Raw genomic sequence first — 20,070 nt, 5'->3', positions numbered from 1 at the left:
GAATAAAATATTTCAGGACACGAAATCAACTGCAAAATTTGCGTGCTTTCCAACTGTGAGCTCTTGCTTTTCTTCTGCAAGAGAAAATTGCAACAAGTCTTCACAGGAAGTTTTTTTGTTTCTTCCTTTCTTCTTCTTTTTTTAAATAAACTGGTCCTCCCAATAGTTTTGCTAATGGACCCTAACTTGACATGCAATTAAACATGAAACTTCTCATTGGGTATTTTCAAGACTGCCAGGGGGAATCAGCTGCCAGTTTACTGCAATGTGGAAAACTGCATGAGATTCTGGGATTGGAATCAAAATGCTAATTTAAAAGGTCGAGTGAAGCTGAAGCTCACGTTTTTGCGTGCCTGCGCTCTCTTCAGGCAGAACAAAGACCCAGGCAGAAAAGGCAGAGGCTGAGACTCACCCCAAATCTGTTTTCCTGAGATAATTTTGGAATCATGCCTGAAATGCCGGAGGACATGGAACAGGTAAGAGCTAGCTGTTCAAGAAATGAAGCATTTTGGAGTTAGTGTCTTTAAAAAGCATCCCAGTGAATGGTAAAAACCAAAAGGGTGTGTTAAAAAAAGAAAAAAAGAAGCGGGTGTCATTCATTTCTTTAAAACATGTAACTTTGGGACATGGAAGGATAAACCAGTTTTAATTATTGACCCTGGGGACCAGGTTTTCAGCTAAGTCTCATTAACTGACAAAAAAAAAAAAAAAAAGCAAAACAGAACAGCAGTTTCCTTTACCAAATTATATGCAGTGATGTACGTGAAGGTTCTATATAAGTAAGGATTTTATCTTTAATTGTGTGCTCTTGCCTTTGTCTTAGCATGAACTGAATCTGCTAACATAACTTTAGCTCCAGGCTGCTCTCTTTGAATTTACAGACTTAGCCACCACAGGAACTTGGATATTGTATGTACAACGGTGGCATTTTTGTTCACAGAGAAACTTTAATCTTTAAAGAGAATGAATAAAAACTACACACCTAGACTCTGGTTTTACCTGGGAGGTATCACGCCAAATTCTAAGGTAGGCAAGAAAACTCTTGTTCTTAACTCTGGACAAGGCTGCTCTGAGAATCAAAAAAAATAGTAATTGCATATGCATGTCCTTAAATCTTCGCACTGTACACTTTTTAAAAAAAATCAGAACGATCAGGTTGCATCACACGTCGCTACTAGAAATTAACAACAAAAATCCCAGTTTTTAAAGAGAACTAGGAGGATCTTGAATTTGCCTCCCCTACCCACCCACGGACACTCACCTTTTCTTTGTGTGCAGATTATGAATGTTTAATGCTGGGGCAGCCCTCTCAAGGACTCTCTGAATAATGCTAAGTTGATTAACAGTTTGGGAAAAAACAAAAATTGGAAAGCGGGGTGGGGGGTTGGGGGGGCTTCAGGCTCTCTTTCCCCACCGTTCCAAAGAAAGACTGTTTACTCGAATTAAGAAATGAGTTCTTGTTGGGGGGAGGGGGGTTGGATAGAACAAAGAAAAACTTTTTCAAAAGGCTGCTTCTTTAGCTCTGAAATAAACCGAAAGAGATTATGAAAATAAGGCCTTTTTGTTCAGATTTTCAGAAAAATCCAAGCCGCGGTCACGCCTGTGGGCGACTCTCAAGCCCCGTGTCCGGCGTGTCTGGGTCAGAACACTCGGGACTGCTGGGTGCATGCCCGCGGAGCCTACACGGCCCATGGCGGGTTTTTTCCTGGGCAAATTCCACAGGCGTCCCAATGGACGCGGATTTTGCGGTTTTGAGCTGGGAGGGAAACCAGTTGCCTGCGAGGTCTTTCTCGGCCCTCGGGGCTGCTGTTTCCGATTCGTGCTTTGAGGAAGCCGTGCAAGTGGTGGAGGGTCTAGCGCTCCTCCGCTCGGTTTCTTGAACTTGCGGTGGTTGCGGAGGCCAAGCTCGCGGGACCGGACCGGGCAGTTCCTGACGCGAGTGCTTCTCTCCAAGGGGGTCGGTGGGGTCCGGTTCCTTCCGCTAACGAAGATGTACAGTCCCCGGGTCTATTACCACGGGTTCTCGTTATGTGTTTACGGGTACAGTCGAGAATCTATTTTGAAGAATCTCCCCGATAATTCCTACCCCACCCCACCCCACCCCACCCCCAACTTTTTATTTTTAACTGGTTAAAAATAGTTTGACTTATTTAGAATTTCACACGTACCACTTTTTAGCATCCCAGAAAGACAAATGGGTTGTTGAGGTGTTAATGACTCAGATGCCAACACTTGTATTTTTATTCTTCTGTCTTTCTAAATCTCTGGGCAAAACAAAAAACAAAACACCACCTCCTAATGTTGCAGAGAGGGGAGGTCTACTGTCCTCCCTCCTCCTGGTGTTCCCCAAACCTACCCCCTGGCTTTAAAATGTTTTCTCCTACTTGATGTATTACGTGCGCAGTTGGCTCTTACGCACGGGGCACTCTGGAAACTTGAAACCCTAGGCGATCCAGTTCAGTTCTTCCCTAAACCAGAACAAAGGCAAAGAGAGAAAAAAGTACAGAAACAACCCCTCCCCACACAAAACTTGTATTCACTGCCTAAGGCCAAGGCCTTTGTTTGGTGTATTCCTTTAAGAGTTGGCGAGTGGGCTGGGAGCGTACTGAACGCGCCCGCCCCCTTTCTGGGGCATCGGCTGAGCGTGGCCAATCAACGGGCGAGGCCTTGGCGGCGGAAGCCGGAAGCGGAGAGCGGGGGCCGGCCCAGACCTAGGGAGGCGGGCCGAGGGCGACGCTGCTGCGGCCCGCGGCGATCCTGGGCTGGTGGAAGTGGCGGTCGCTGCGGCGGCGGCGCGAAGACGGCGGGCATGGTGGGGCGGGAGAACGAGCTCTCCATCCACTTTGTTCCCGGGAGCTGCCGGCTGGTGGAGGTGAGGGAGTCGGCCCGGGGGTCTCGTAGGAATCGGGAATGCAGAGGGGGACGAGCCAGGTCGCGGGGGCTCGGGTGATCTACCTTGCGCATCTTGCAGAAATCCCAGCCCCTGACTCTGAGTCGCCCCGGCACCTCCTTCCGACCTCTGGTTGGAGAGGGCGGCGCCACCGAGTTTGTTTACCTCCGTGCACACCCGTCGGTGTGTGCTTCTCCAGTCCTGCGGCAGGAAGCGAGTGGGTCTGGTTTCACTCTGGTGTCTTCGGTCTTCCCTCCGGGAAACGAAGAGGGGCTTTCAGAGCTCTTTCGGTTTTGTTTTATCTCTCTGAATTTCTTCTTCATTCTTTGTTCTTATCTCTCGATCTTACCAGTTCTTATCTGAGAACCAAGGGGAAAGTGGTGTTTTAGAAATAGCGGATTTGGAGATGACAAGTTACCGAAATCTTAGTGCAAGGCACTAGGTCAGGCACTTTACATGCATCATTTAATCGACCTAACGGTGAGATACTGTTTTTGCTCCATTTTACAGAGGAGAAAATTGAGGTTTACGGGATGAGCCTTCGGCCAAGTTCATTCAGTAAGCTTGGAGCCGAGATTCAGATACAAATCTCTTTCACTTTCTCAGGCTTTGAATCACTATGGAGGTTACATAAAGGAAGATTGTTACGGTGGGAGAACTATCCCAGACGTCTTCCGTCTCCATGCTTGCTTGTGTTTCATTTCTGGGCCTCCCAGCATTCAGTCCGCAGAATGTATCTAGCAATGGCGAAAAGAAGAATGTTAATGCCTAGACCGATATGTCTTACGGAAATAAGAGATGTGGGAGATGGCTGGTTTTGATACTGCAGAATTTTTATGCTTCCAAGAGTATATTTAGTGTTTCTAATCAGTTTGGTGTTCGGGGGGGTAAAGGTAGGCGAGATGGACTATGAAAACTTATGTATTGTTCTTATGTGTCCCCCAAAGTACTGAATGCATAATGTTACATATTGTTTACATACATATGCGTGTGTGTGTTTGTGTGTATGCGTGTAAAGCTTAATGTTTCACAGTAGGAGTTCAGTAGATTAATGAAAATAGGTTTTCATGATTTCACTAAAAACGATACACCCTAAATCTTACCTTTTTTTTTTTTTAAGATTCTTTTAATTTTAAAATAATCTGCACCCATAGTGGGGCTCACACTCACAGTCCTGAGATAAGAGTGTAAAGCTGTACAGACTGAGCTGGCCAGGGGGCCTCCACCCTAAATCTTGACACATATTTTCTACTCTCTCAAAACATGTAGAATTAAAATTCACTCGTGAGGGCGCCTGGGTGGCTCAGTGGGTTAGGCCGGTGCCTTCGGCTCAGGTCATGATCTCAGGGTCCTGGGATCGAGTCCCGCATCGGGCTCTGCTCAGCAGGGAGCCTGCTTCCCTCTCTGCCTGCCTCTCCGTCTACTTGTGATTTCTCTCTGTCAAATAAATAAATAAATAATCTTTTAAAAAAAAAAAAAAAGAAAATTCACTCGTGAGAATGAGGACTGCCTTACTGCTTACATTGGAGAAGGTGACTGTGGTGGTACCTGTTAAGACTGTCTTGAAGGGTAGAGATAGGGTGACAGTAGCAGTTAGACCAGTGTCACCTAGATAGTCACGGAATCTTGAGTCTCTTAGTGTCCAGTAATGTCTACTCAGAGATCTGCCTCCAGGGGAATGTTGTATGAGAGGATCAGTTAAAGAAAGGAAGAGGAAACTGCCATATCTAAGAGGTTCTAAAAATAGCAAAGTATTTTATTTACCACTAAAATTTAAGAAGATCTGATGTCTCATTCTTTTTCTGGGACATATTTATTTTATTTTATTTTATTTTTTAAGATTTTATTTATTTATTTGACAGAGATCACAAGTAGGCAGAGAGGCAGGCAGAGAGAGAGAAGGGGGAAGCAGGCTCCCCGTGGAGCAGAGAGGTTTGATCCCAGGACCCCGAGATCATAACCTGAGCTGAAGGCAGAGGCTTAACCCACTGAGCCACCCAGGCGCTCTCTGAGACATTTTTAGAAGTTAATGCAAGTGTACTAAAGTGAAAATCACTGTCCTGGAGTAGTGTTTGACCATTTTGAAAGAGCCATTTGTATCATTACCTATAGTTTGGTGTCATTTGATTAGGTAGCATAATGAAACTGGTACCTCTATGTTTATTTATATGTATTTAATTTTTTAGGAATTCTTTGAGTGACTATATAAATCTGTTCACTTGTAGTTTTATACTTCTAAGAGTTTATGTAGTTAGAGGCAAATACATTCAGAGTAACTTAAAGTGATACTTCATAGTATATACATATAAGTTAAGTTTTCAGGCAGACAGTATTTTCAGTTCTCTGTTGTTGTTTGGATTAACTACAGTTTCTTCATTCTGAGTTCTTTGAAGTGCATGGATATTCCTGAGTTTTGCAAGACTAAAGTATTTTATGGAGTAACAGTCCAAAGTAATTTTTTAGAGGAATAGTCCTTTTCTTTTAAAAATAAAAATAAAGGGATACCTGGGTGGCTCAGTTGGTTAAGCTGCTGCCTTTGGTTCGGGTCATGATCCTGAGTTTCTGGGAGGGAGTCCCACATCGGGCTCCTTGTCCAGCAGGGAGCCTGCTTCTCTCTCTGCCTCTGCCTGCCACTCTGCCTGCTTGCGCGCTCTCTCTCTGACAAATAAATAGATAAAATCTTTAAAACAAACAAACAAAAACCCCTGAAAACAGTGTGCTTTTTAAAAGCTTGAGGTGGATTTCTGTTTATATATAGAAAGTAAAAAATAAATATTTTTGTTTGGCGTCTTTTAATTTCAGAGTGAGGCATATTTTATTTGCCAACCACCAAATGACAAAAATCTTGTCTTGGCTCCTGTAGTGTGACAGAAGGTGCTCATTGAGTCTCTAGAGAGAACTCTGTGAAAAGAGGAAAAATGACTTAAATAAACGAGGCTCCTTTCGCTCTCCAGTCCCCTCTGTGTTAAGTATAATATGGAAAATGTTAGAATTACAAAACTGTGGGCGCCTGGGTGGCTCAGTGGGTTAAGCCGCTGCCTTCGGCTCAGGTCATGATCTCAGGGTCCTGGGATCGAGTCCCGCATCGGGCTCTCTGCTCAGCAGGGAGCCTGCTTCCTCCTCTCTCTCTCTCTCTCTGCCTATCTCTCTGCCTACTTGTGATCCCTCTCTGTCAAATAAATAAATAAAATCTTTAAAAAAAAAAAAAAAAAAAAAAAAAAAGAATTACAAAACTGTAAAGCTGGAAGAGCCTTAGTCATCTTATTCACATTCCTCTTTTTATTAATGAGGAATTTGATCAATAGAAATTTCAGTAACTTTTCAGTACCATATTTCATGGCAGAATAGTTAAAATTTAATCATTATGAAATCAAATAGAAGTTCAAAGGATTAAGACAAAACTCAGTTTTGTCTTCTATGGCTGGACCATAGAAGCTAGAAACAAGTCTGGGCCCAACCTTTTCCGTTTACTGTGGGTAAAGACTTTGATGTTTCAGTGCTTGAGATTCCTCAGTTTGGAAATAGTATTTGCCCTGCATGTTTAATAAGGCTATTCTTATGATCAGAAGTTATGATGTAGGCTTACATAATACTGGATAGTTTTCAGATATAAGATTGTGCAGTATCATTTCCGTTTTAAGAAATGCTTGCACTTCAGATCTCTGCTTTTTTTAATAAAGAAAATTCTCGAGCACTGACATCTGTTCACTGGTTACTATGGACTGATTCCTCTTTTCTTCTAGGGACCTTACAAATTACCCCAGGCTTTAAGGACAAAAGATAGTATTTTTTTCCATGCAACCACATTCTGTTTTAAAGTTAAGTGTATTAAATTCCCTAAGAGCCTTGCTGTCCTTGTAATTTAATTCTGTATTTCATCAAGTCTAAAATGTACTTGATTATCTGGGCTCTGATTTTAAGATGCACTAAAAAGCAAAAGACACTGCCAGAGTATGACAAAGTAAGAAGATGCATCTCTGTTTTATTCATTTAACAGGGATGTTAAAATGAGGAAAAAGTGTGCTTTACGCAGTCAGGGAAGTACGCAGAGATTGGAATCCACTGTTCAGTAACCTTTGTGTAATACATTATACTTGTTCTTTGACTTAACTCTTGTTTTCCTTTTACGGGAGAAAAGGGAAGGAAGGAAAGGTGTCGCTTTTGGAAAGGTAGATGACATTTTTTGGCTTCTTTGAATAAGATAAATGTTTCTTAGGAAAACCTTGGACTTTTCCCGGAGTTCAAGATTACACTTCTCAAAGGGCAGTTTCCAAATCACCATCTTCAGCACATTCCTGGGAACTTGCTAGAAATACAAATTATCAGGACTTATCCCAGATGTACTAAATCTGAAAGCCTCCTGCATGTTTCTTACACATAATGAGCCCTAAGAACCACCAACTAAGAACTGTAACATATGCCTTTGCTTCTTTAATGTGAAGTAATAAAAAGTGAGAAACTCAGAAGAAACCAAATCATAGCTCTTTTATATTTTCTCAGGGATCTTTATGGTATTTATCCTGTGTAAATTGTTTTCTGATTGTATCTACTAGACTTGGCATGTTCTCTCTTCTTTACAAATCAGTCTTTGTAGGGCTGTTTTCTTGCCAAAATTCAAAGAAAATATTTTGCTGGCTGAAATCCTTGTTTTCATAGATCAGTTGGCTTGGGGCCAGGTTTTAAAACAGAGAGCCTAGATAATTTTTCCTTCAATTTTTAAAAAGTTTGGAATGGTTGAACTAAGGAAAAGATATCTTTAAGAGTTTACCATTATGTAGTCTCCTTTTTTTTTTTTTTTTTTAAAGATTTTATTTATTTTTTTGACAAACAGAGATCACAAGTAGGCAGAGAGGCAGGCGGAAACAGGCTCCCTACTGAGCAGAGAGACCAATGTGGGGCTCTGTGGGGCTCGATCCCAGGACCCTGGGATCATGACTTGATCTGAAGGCAGAGGCATTAACCCACTGTCCACCCAGGTGCCCTGTGGTGGCGGCCTTTTTTTTTTTTTTTTTTTTTTAAACATAGTGCTAAATTATTTTGCTAAACTAAGGACTATCAAAGATCTTTAGTTATTGTATGCTTGTTTAAAGTGTTTTTGTTTTTGTTTTGTTTTGTTTTTTTAAGATTTTATTTATTTGAGAGAGCATGAGCAAGGGAGCCCCAGAGGGAAAAGGAGAAGCAGACTTCCTGCTGAGCAAGGAGCCCCATGTGGGACTTAATCCCAGGACTCTGGGATCATGACCCCAGCCAAAGGCAGACACTTAACCCACCGAGCCACCCAGGTACCATGCTTTTTGAAGTTTCTGACATCTCAGAATAGGTGACCATAGCTATAGTAAAAAGACTGCGAACTGATAAAATATAATTTTTTAAAGTAGGCTGCACACCATACCTGGGCTTAAATTTACGACCCTGAGATCAAGAGTCACATGCTATACTGACGCAGCAAGCAAAGTGCCCCTAATAAAACTTTTCTTTTCTCTCTCTCTCTTTTTTTTTTTTAAAGATTTTATTTATTTATTTTTTTTTTAAATATTTTTATTTATTTACTTGATAGACAGAGAGAGATCACAAGTAGGCAGACAGGCAGGCAGAGAGAGAGGGGGAAGCAGGCTCCCCGCTGAGCAGAGAGCCCGATGTGGGGCTCGATCCCAGGACCCTGAGATCATGACCCGAGCCGAAGGCAGAGGCTTAAACCACTGAGCCACCCAGGCGCCCCTAAAGATTTTATTTATTTATTTGACACAGAGAGAGAGAGAGAGAGATATCACAAGCAGGCAGAGAGGCAGGTAGAGAAAGAGGGGGAAGCAGGCTCCCAGCTGAGCCGAGAGCCTGTATTCAGGGCTTGATCCCAGGACCCTGAGATCATGACCTGAGCCGAAGGCAGAGGCTTAACACACTGAGCCACCCAGGTGCCCCCCCCAATAAAACTATTTATTGGTGGTTTTTAAAATAGTAAATGTTGATTTTATTCAAGAGTTTGGGAAATTTGGTGTTACCCATCTTTGGGAAGAATGGAAGTTTTTAAACTGGTTTGGAAACAACTTTTTTTTTTCTAAATAGTTGTTCCTTTTAATTTCATTGTGTAAGGAATTTTTTCTTCGCCATGTAAGAACATAGATTAGTTTAAAATATTTGTTTCTTTTTCTTTTTTCCATTATCTTCTGTGTTAGGGCTTTCCCCACCAATGTTAGTTTTAACTTGTCTGTTAAAGTAAATTTAGAGTTAACTCAGGAACATTTACCAGTTTGCTTAAACTTGGATTATTATTACTGTTAAGACCACATGTATTTTTCCTCCACATAAATTCCTGTGAAATGTGAATTCTCTAATTCACACCTATCAGAATATGATAAATCAATGAGATTTGGAAGAAAACTTGGGATTACAAACTGAAGACCAAAATTGTCAACTTGTGAACATACTGGTGGAATACAGCCAAATAGTTAATCAGGGCGTAAAAAATTCATAAGCTTCAGGCTAATTGTACATTTTTATAAAATGGAGAACGTAATTAAAATTGCTGTTTATTCAACTATAAATCTATTTAACTAGGTATATCCTTACATATCACCTTAGGTTCTTTTTCTTGGATAAGATGAATAAAACCTTTCTTTCTTTTTTCTTTTTTAAAGATTTTATTTATTTGACAGAGAGAGATACAGCGAGAGAGGGCACATGAACAAGGGGAGTGGGAGGGGGAGAAGCAGGCTTCCCACCAAGCAGGGTGTCTGATGTGGGGCTTGACCTGAGCCGAAGGCAGACACTTAATGACTGAGCCACCTAGGTGCCCCAGTAGAACGTTTTCTTAAGTGATATAATTATTGATGCAGCTTGATCTTTGTTCTAACTTAAGAATTGTCTAATACGGGGCGCCTGGGTGGCTCAGTGGGTTAAGCCGCTGCCTTCGGCTCAGGTCATGATCTCAGGGTCCTGGGATCGAGTCCCACATCGGGCTCTCTGCTCAGCAGGGAGCCTGCTTCCCTCTCTCTCTCTGCCTGCCTCTCTGACTACTTGTGATTTCTCTCTGTCAAATAAATAAATAAAATCTTAAAAAAAAAAAAAAGAATTGTCTAATAAATATGGGACACGAAGCAAACTACTTAGCCTGGAAGTATTTATTGAACAATAATGGTGACTAATTTTGTAGAGAGAGTATTTTCAAAATACCTGATCCTTTGTTCTCCTATTCATCTTTTAGGAGGAAGTTAACGTTCCCAATAGGCGGGTTCTGATTACTGGCGCCACTGGGCTTCTTGGCAGAGCTGTGTATAAAGAATTTAAGCAGAATAATTGGCATGCCTTTGGCTGTGGTTTTAGAAGAGCAAGACCAAAATTTGAACAGGTTAATCTTTTGGATTCTGAAGCGGTTCATCACATCATTCATGATTTTCAGGTATGGTTGTCTGTTTAACACATACATAAACTATGCTAAGAATTGTCTATGAACTATATTAAACAGTTGTCTGGATGATTTAGAAAATGTTCTTGCTCTCAAGAGAGTTACTGTACTTAAGCTCTAACCTATTAAGCAACAAGAGTATGCAGTTGACCCTTGAACAGTGCAGGCCTTAGGAGTGCTGATCCTTGCATAATTGAACATCTACGTATAACTTTTTACTTCCTCAAAACAACTGCTAATATAAGAGATTTGATATAAGAGATTTGAATTTATGAATTTAATTTGAAATTGGTATTCTTTTAACACTATTGACTGGAAGCCTGGTTGATTAACACATAGTTTGCATATGTGTTATATACTGTATTCTTACAATAAAATAAGCTCTGGAGAAGAAAATGGTACTGAGAAAATACATTTATGGTATTTTATTTATTTAAAAATATCCGCATATAAATAGACTCGTAACTCAAACCCATGTTCCACGATCAAGTGTATAGTGCACTTTTTTTTTTTCTGTTAGCATGGCAAAATACATGCAGCCGTTCAAAAGATTGTGTCGAAACACAGGTTGACAAAACTTGGGAATTAAAAAAAGCATTTTATAAAAAGCTTATGTTTGTGAGGTTCTCTTGTTAAATACGACTTTCTGTGCAAATGCACAGAAATATTATCTGTAAACCCATAACACTGCAAAGTAGGTATTATCATTTCCATTTTAGAGATGACAGAGGCTTGGATTAAATAACTTGTTGACCAGTGCTGTAGTAAAGTTACTGAAAAATTTAACTTTTGTTCTACCTCTGATCAAATTGTGAGAGTTAAAGTTCTTTTCAACAATGTCCAAGGGACACCTGCATTAGTCACTTGGAGAACTCATTATTTAGACCTCATTTCCAGAAATTTTAACTCAGTAAGTCTGTGTGGGGCCCAGGACATTGTAAGATGCACCCCAGATTATGCACGTTCAAATTTTAAAGCAACTCTAAGATTATGCTTCTTCGGCAGTTGTTAAGGATGGAGATAGTCCGGCATGTTTGTGTGTTAGCCCTCCCTGTCAGTACTTTTACCGAATCTTCACTTGGGTTCATCTTCTCTGGGAAGTAGATACCCCTCCTTAACAAAAGACCCTGTGCATTCTTATATCTTCAATTTAGTTATTATAATTATTTTTTTTAAGTAAGCTCTAGGCTGCACATGAGGCTTGAACTTGTTACCCCAAGTTCAAGAATCACATCCTCTACTGACTGAGCCAGCCAGGTGCCCCATTCCTCTGTCTTGATGTATGTCACATACTACTGAAACAGTCTCTTTACATACCCTTCTTTTCCAGTAGATTATGAAATCCTTGCTCCTTGCACAGGGGTTAGTATGTAGGTGACATAATAAATGGTTAACATTTTGTTGTTGTTTAAGATTTGATTTATTTGACAGAGAGAGAGATCACAAATAGGCAGAGGGGCAGGCAGATAGAGGGAGAAGCAGACTCCCTGCTGAACAGGGAGCCCAAGGTGGGTCTCAGTCCCAAGACCCTAAGATCATGACCTGAGCCGAAGACAGAGGCTTAACCCACTGAGGCACCCAGGTTCCCCATAGTTAACACTCTTTAAATGGTTGATATAAGAGATTTGAATTTATGAATTTAATTTGAAATTGGTATTCTTTTAACACAAATTATTATTTAGGTCATATTTATTGTATAAATGTTAGCTCTTTTCTCCCATCCAAATTAGAGAATAAAGCTTATTTTGATTGAAAAATAATAGTTGTTGGGGCGTCTGGTGGCTCAGTGGGTTAAGCCTCTGCCTTTGGCTCTGGTCATGATCCCAGGGTCCTGGGATGGAGCCCCGCATCGGGGTCTCTACTTGGTGGGGAGCCTGCTTCCTCCTCTCTCTCTCTGCCTACCTCTCCGCCTACTTGTGATCTCTCTCTCTGTCAGATAAATAAAATCTTTTTTTTTTTTTTTTAAAGATTTTATTTATTTGAGAGAGAAACAGTGAGAGAAAGCATGAGCGAGGAGAAGGTCAGAGGGAGAAGCAGACTCCCCATGGAGCTGGGAGCCCGATGTGGGACTCGATCCCGGGACTCCGGGATCATGACCTGAGCCGAAGGCAGTCGTCCAACCAACTGAGCCACCCAGGCGTCCCAAATAAATAAAATCTTAAAAAAAAAAAAAAAGAAAAAGAAAAGAAAAATAATAGTTGTTGACCTTGAGTTTATCTGGTTTTGCCTAGGGATTACTAAATTGATCTTTCCTTTTCAGGGCCTACATTTATTTATTTATTTGTCTGTCTGTCTGTCTGTCTATCTCTTAAAGATTTATTTATTTATTTGAGAGAGAGAGAGAGATCATAAGTAGGCAGAGTAGTAGGTAGAGAGAGAGGGGAAAGCAGGCTCCCTGCTGAGCAGAGAGCCTGATGGAGGGCTGAATGCCAGGACCCTGAGATCATGACCTGAGCTGAAGGCAGAGGCTTAATCCACTGAGCCACCTAGACACCCCACCTACATTTATTTTAAGGAAGTTTGAAATTTGGAAAAGGGAAGCATGGCAAAACTATTATAGCAATTCTAAAAAAAAAAATTAAAAAAATTACAGCGATTATTTACTTGAAGGAATATTGATTTAGCAAACCTTTTTTATGAATTGAGTCACTGTTGGGAGGCTGTAGCTCCCCTGTTTTATTCCTTTGGCTTAAAAATACATCAATGTTTACCTTCCAGCCCCATGTCATAGTACACTGTGCAGCGGAGAGAAGGCCAGATGTTGTGGAAAATCAGCCAGATGCTGCTTCTCAGCTTAATGTGGATGCTTCTGGGAATTTAGCAAAGGAAGCAGGTAATGATGACTTTATAAAATCTTTGCAAAATATTAAATAATTGCTGAGTTTATAAAGGTCAAAGGTTTCTAGATCGCTTAGAAGAGATTTATATATGATGAATAAGCTATTATAAATGCCAGTACAGAGTGATGTTATGTAATAATTTGATAGATTATTTTCTTTTATGTCTGTCTTTTTTTTTAGCTTTAATTGGAGCATTTCTAATCTACATTAGTTCAGATTATGTATTTGATGGAACAAATCCACCTTATAGAGAGGAAGACGTACCAAGTCCCCTAAATCTGTATGGCAAAACAAAATTAGAAGGAGAAAAGGCTGTCCTAGAGAACAATTTAGGTAAGACAAATTTCTTTAGCTCCTGATAGTTTTGATTGTTTTGAGGATTCCTTTTATGATACTGAGAAAAACACACACACAGACACACACACATGTATATATATACATATATATGGTATGCTATATATATGACATACAAAATTTTGAAAAAATTAGCATAAATCATTGGAGGAAAAATTAGAGAATGTAGTTAATAAAAATGAAAAATAAGAATTTTAGAAATCATGACGAATTTATGAATCCTTGCAGACTTTTTCGAGTATTGGTATATACATGAATGTCATTGTATAGGGGCACCTGGCTGGCTCGGTCAGTAGAGTATGTAATTCTTGATGATCTTGGGGTTGTGAATTCAATCCCCATATTGGGCGTAGAGCTTAGATTAAAAAAAAGTTCTTGTATTAAACACAATACTCTTATAGTATAAATATTTGTAATATTCTTTCAAAAAACAGGTCTGTATCATTTCTCCTAGATTGAGGTATTTGTTATTTTTTGTACAATTCGTAAATTTATTTCTTTTTTTTTAAGATCTGGAGAGACAAGGGAGTTAGGGGGAGGGGCAGGTGGAGAAGGAGAGAGAGACTCTCAAGCAGGCTTCATACCCAGTGTGGAGCCCAGGGCTGGACTTGATCTCACAACACTGAGATCATGACCTGAGCCAAAATCAGGAGTCAGATGCGTAACTGACTGAGCCACCAAGGTGCCCGAGGTTTTGAATTTCTGTTTGTATGGCTCTTCTTTTCCCCTATATGTTTGTGTATATACACACACATATATGTGCCGAATATAAAAAGTAATACTCTTTTTTTTTTTTAAAGATTTTATTTATTTATCAGAGAGAGAGAGGGGAGAGAGCAAGCACAGGCAGACAGAATGGCAGGCAGAGGCAGAGGGAGAAGCAGGCTCCCCGCCGAGCAAGGAGCCTGATGTGGGACTCGATCCCAGGACCCTGGGATCATGACCTGAGCCGAAGGCAGCTGCTTAACCAACTGAGCCACCCAGGCGTCCCTAAAAAGTAATACTCTTACTGGAAAAAAAAATAAAATCAAAATTGTAAAGCGTAGAAGTTCTTTTATAATCTCGCCTCTGGGAAGCACCAAATGTGGTTAGGTATGAAAGCATTTTTTGTGAATTTTCTAAAAATGGAGGATTTCGTTTTATAATCTGGTCCCTCGAATATTTGTCTTTCACTACATATTGAGTCATCTCTGGATTATCTTTTCCTATCAGTGGCTGCATAGTACTTGATTTAATGATTCCTTGCACTGCCTTAGACTGTACAGTCTTTGAGAAGCATCTTGTAGTGTAGATTCCATGCTTATGGCATTTCCAGGTGGGGTTTTTTTTTTACCCTTTGGTATTATAAATTATCCTGCAGGAATCATCCTTGAATACATATCTATACATGGTTATCCAGTATGTTAATTTAATTAAAAAGTTGTTAATTTTCAGTTAAAGTGTTCATTATTCAAAGTCTGTTGTAACTGCTCAGTAGGGACCTACATAAAATCTGAAAGCTCATAATTCCTTAATCAGTGGTTCCAAGAATAATGTGGTGAAACACTCACATAACTTTTATATAGATTCACCACTTGTTAATGTGTCATGGTTGTATGTGTGTGTGTTTTTCACCGAACATGTTGGGAATTAGTTGAAATAGTTCACCCCAAAATATTTCACCATGCTGTTTATCTTTTTTAAAAGATTGATTGATTGATTGATTGATTCTGGGGTGGGGGAAGGAGCAAAGAGAGAGAATCTTTAAGCAGATTTCCCACTGAACACAGAGCTGTATGTGGGGCTCAGTCTCACAACCCTGAGATTATGACCTAAACTGAAACCAAGGGTCAGACACTAAACTGACTAGGCCACCCAGGCACCCCTATGCTATTTATCTTCTAAGAAGATTTTTCTTTACATAATTACAGTGTAGTTATCACACTCAGGAAATTTAACATTACTATGGTGTTATACTATAATATATCATCTATGTAGGAATTTTCCCACTTGTCCCAATAATACCCTTCATTGCCTTTTCTTTTTTAATCTAGGATCCAGTCAAGGATCACTCATTGCACTTAGTTGTCATATCAGTTTAATTTCTTCATTATTATGACTGTTAAAAATAATATATAAAGGGGCGCCTGGGTGGCTCAGTGGGTTAAAGCCTCTGCCTTCAGCTCAGGTCATGATCTCAGGGTCCTGGGATCGAGTCCCGCGTCGGGCTCTCTGCTCGGCGGGGAGCCTGCTTCCTCCTCTCTCTGCCTTCCTCTCTGCCTACTTCTGATCTGTCTCTGTCAAAGGAATAAATAAAATCTTAAAAAAAAAAATAATATATAAAAATACCCCAAATGACAGAGACCTTTAAAAATATTCAGTATAACATTTGTTAAATGGGCGTTATTATAGGTGAACTATGTCATTTTGGTATATTGCAAGTTTTCTACAACAGTATTTTTTTTTAATTTTAATTTTTTTATTTGAGAGAGCATGGGTATACAAGCACAAGCAGGGGGAACAACAGAAAGTGAGGGAGAAGCAGGTTCTCTGCTAAGCAGGGACCTTGACGTTGTGGGGCTGATGCCAGGATCCTGGGATCATAACCTGAGCTGAAGGCAAATGCTGAACCCAATGAGCCATCCAGGCATCCCCCTGTGGCAGTATTATTTAAATCTATGTACTTTCATTTTATATCAAGATTTAAGAACCAGTCAGCTTTTAAAAATTACCTGTTTTTATTAATTCCTAGGAGCTGCTGTTTTGAGAATTCCTGTTCTGTATGGAGAAGTTGAAAAGCTTGAAGAAAGTGCTGTAACTGTTATGTTTGATAAAGTGCAGTTCAGTAACAAGTCAGCTAACATGGACCACTGGCAGCAGAGGTTCCCTACACATGTCAAAGATGTAGCTACTGTATGTCGCCAGTTAGCAGAAAAGAGAATGCTGGTGAGAATCTTTGGAAGGAGGAGTTCTTAATTGCCATCAACAAGTGAAAATCCAAGTGTTTTTGTTTCCTTTATTATTATACATAATAATATATATCTTTATAAAAATATAAATAACTACCAAGTTTTTATGAAAATTTTTTTTTACAACTGCGACCAAATGAAAGTAGTTTGCAGATAGTAGGCTATATTTGTGAATAGTAAAAATATTATGCTCTTGTATTTGAATTTTTTTTTCATACACTATGGACTCTGTCTCTGACTAGAATATTAATAGAAAGGTGAGAGTGATTGATTTTAAGATGTTAATAATGGTTTGTAGTTTTTTAACATATAAAAATGTATATTTTAAATAGGTACTATGGAACTATTTAAGGATATCGTGCCTAATTAGCTCATACTGCAAAATGGTTCTGTTACATTTTGATTTAGCTGAGGATAATTAGAAATACTCATTAAATTGGCCTGTGTTTCTGTAAAAATCTATAATCATTCTTATGATTCCCACTAAATAAAATTTGGAGCCATTTATATTTTTATTAAAAAAAAAATTCTTAAGCCTAAATTCTAGGAATTGTTTCTCATGCTTAGCTGGGTATATTTATAGGAATTTGATTTTAGATATCTCCTGGGCAGCATTCTAGAAAGGAGGGATGCATTTTAGTTCCTGCACTTCTAAATTAGTTTTTTGTCCATTCTGTTCCACTCAACTCAAAAAGTTGAAACTGTTTTGAATTTTTATGTCGTTATTAGGATCCATCAATTAAGGGAACCTTTCACTGGTCTGGCAATGAACAGATGACTAAGTATGAAATGGCATGTGCAATTGCAGATGCCTTCAACCTTCCCAGCAGTCACTTACGACCTGTAAGTACATGGTGTTTTAAACCTCACTGGTTGAAAGCCCAGATCTGTCACTATATTTGTATTTTTTTTTTTATATTTTGTATTACTGATAAAACTTTCCATGTTGCTTTAGAAATACTGGGTAACTTCATTTTTTGGGGTACTAATTAAAGTGAACTTGTAAGTTGGTGGTTTATAATATAGTTACTTATCTCTAAATTATCCTGTACAAGGAAGCCCGTGCGTATTGGTGAAGTTTATAGGAAAAGTCTTATCTTGATTATTTGTATTTTTCCAGGGATCAGATCAGATTTGCAGTTAAGGGCAAAGTGAAATAGAGACTATAAAACTGCAACATAGATGTATTTATTTTTAATTTTTTTGTTTTTATTTTTCTTTAAAGATAACTGACAGTCCCGTCTTAGGAGCACAACGTCCAAGAAATGCTCAGCTTGACTGCACCAAATTAGAGACCTTGGGCATTGGCCAGAGAACACCATTTAGAATTGGAATCAAAGAATCACTCTGGCCTTTCCTCATTGACAAGAGATGGAGGCAAACGGTCTTTCATTAGTGTATGTGCAGTTTTTTTTTTTTTTAATTGAGAAGTATAGTATGTGGCACTTTTTAAAGAAAAAAGAAATAGTTTTGTATGAGTGCTCTTTAATTGTGACTCATGATCTTTCAGGTAAATGATGCTCTTGCACTAGTGAAATTGTCTAAAGAAACTAAGGGCAATAATGCCACAGTTGAAGTAATGATTTTTCTTTTTATCATTTTGTTCTGGCTTAACTTTGTTTGAGTATAGTAAATTATGATTCTTAAATATTTACAAGCCAGGATGAGACAGATCTACTGTAGACTTTCTCTTGGATGAAATGCATTATTCATTCCTATAACCTCTACATTTTCAGGACTTTTGCAACTGTTGACCTTTTTTATGTTTTAAAGTGAGTTAAGTAGTACAAAAATCATTGGTGTTCATTATTTGCATTGCTTGAGCTCTGATCAAAATGTTTGAAGAAAGAAACTTTATTTTTGCAACTTACATGCAGTTTTTAAGCTTGAGATATTTCAACGTGTTATGTATATTGGAACTCCTGTAGCCTGATGCCTCCTGCTTTTGTAGCAGTGTATGGTGAGCAATTGACAGAGAGTGTGTGTGTATGTGTATGTATTTTTTTAATATGTGTAAAACTGTCCTTTTCACTCCATGTCACTAAGTGATATTTCATATCTGTGGTTATATTAATAATGATGGGCCTTGTAAGTCTTTTGGCCATTCAAGAATAATAAATATGTACTGCTGGCATGGTAATGCTTAGTTTTCTTTTATTTACTTTATAACCATAAGGACCAGGCATCTAAACTCACTGTTATTTGTTGCTTTAATTTTTAAAAATTACATTCTTATGTAACATCTGATGCATATAAGAAAATACAGTTGCTATCTATTGAGATATAAATAATAAAATGAACCCTGGTGAACTCTACTTGAGACCTAGAATGTTACAGATACTGTATCTACTTGTGCCATCTGATTGTTTTTTAACTAAAAATAACTATGTAATTTTGACACATGTTTCTATAGGATGTTTCTTCTGAAGAATGCAGAGTATTTGAATGTATTATCTATGCAGAGTAACATTGAAGTGACCTTAGCTTCAAGGATATTTTTGGTCCTTAATAAGGAATCAGCATGGTAGAATGAGGTGTATGACTTGGCTTCTGTTGAGGGTTCATTGTGAAACCTGGTTTTCTGATTTCACTTATGGGGTATCCTTTCCCTAGATTATGATTTTGTCATCCATTGGACAAAAAGTACTTATAAAAAAAGTATTTCTAAGTTCCTAATTTACTTAGAGTTTTAGGTTTAGAAAGAATCAGGTTTGGATGATTTGTTTAAAGGACCAGTTCCCACACCATGTTATATTTTGTAATTAGGGAAATTTTGGTGGTACCTAACCCCTAGCCTGGACTCACTGAAATAGAATTTCTGGAATTGAGACCTGCTAATCTAGTTATAAATTTTCTCTGGATGCTTCCAAAGTAAGCAGCCTGGTACTTAGATTTGGCAACCACTGGATTAAAGCCCCCCCCCCTTTTTTTTCTTTTTTTAAAAGTTATTTAATTGCACATAGGACAAAACTGAAAAGTTTCAGAGTAAAAAACCTTTCTCATTCTTCTCTAGCTACTGATTTTCCATCTGTGGAAGAAATCAATGTAGATCAGATCCTGGTATGTTTCTGCAGGCACTCTGTATAGTAAGATAAATACACTCATTACATGTGTATGTCACCATCCCTTCTTTATACAAATAGCATCATAAAATAAAAATTTTTCTGTGCTTTTAAAAACTTTATATGCCTTAGAGTTTATTCCAAATTAGTATAAAGAATGTCTATGTGTTTTGTTTTGTTTTGTTTTGTTTTTACTATTCACTTTGAAATTTCAGTCCTTTTTCTTTTTTTTAAGATTTTATTTTTAAGTGATCTCTACATCCAACATGGGGCTCGAACTCACAACCCTGAGATCAAGAATCATGTGCTCCACTGACTAAGCCCATCAGGAGCCCCTGAAATTTCAATCTTAACAGAAAAGTTGTCATAATAGCACAAGAATGTCTGTATTCCCCTTCCATAGTTCCCAGTTATCAACATTTAGCCACATTTATCCTATCATTTTCTCTTTCTCTTTACATACACAAAGTATGTTTTGTTTTTTCTGAGCTGTTCAAGAGTAAATTGCAGACATGATTCCAAGTCACCCACCTGCTATATAAGCATCATTGTATAATTCCTAAAAATCAAGATG

General features: G+C 38.8%; 1 protein-coding gene across 2 annotated transcripts; it reads left to right on the top strand.

Moving 5' to 3' along the window:
* The first annotated feature begins 316 nt into the window (after positions 1 to 316).
* Positions 317 to 19,616, top strand: MAT2B (methionine adenosyltransferase 2B). 2 transcript variants are annotated; one of them, XM_032337104.1, is made up of 7 exons: positions 317 to 476; positions 10,092 to 10,286; positions 13,011 to 13,125; positions 13,313 to 13,465; positions 16,218 to 16,411; positions 17,164 to 17,277; positions 17,660 to 19,616. In XM_032337104.1, exons 1-7 carry the CDS (start codon positions 447 to 449, stop codon positions 17,828 to 17,830), a joined length of 972 nt encoding a protein of 323 aa, XP_032192995.1. In that variant the 5' UTR covers positions 317 to 446; the 3' UTR covers positions 17,831 to 19,616. The 2 variants fall into 2 exon arrangements, with proteins under 2 accessions (XP_032192995.1, XP_032192993.1); XM_032337102.1 differs by lacking the exon at positions 317 to 476 and adding an exon at positions 2,767 to 2,872.
* The last annotated feature ends 454 nt before the right edge of the window (positions 19,617 to 20,070 follow it).

The sequence above is a fragment of the Mustela erminea genome, chromosome 3, assembly GCF_009829155.1.
Source record: "Mustela erminea isolate mMusErm1 chromosome 3, mMusErm1.Pri, whole genome shotgun sequence".
In the NCBI taxonomy this organism is placed as follows: Eukaryota; Metazoa; Chordata; class Mammalia; order Carnivora; family Mustelidae; genus Mustela; species Mustela erminea.
The sequence above is the reverse complement of the archived record's forward strand: the minus strand, read 5'-3'. Positions and strand labels throughout refer to the sequence as shown.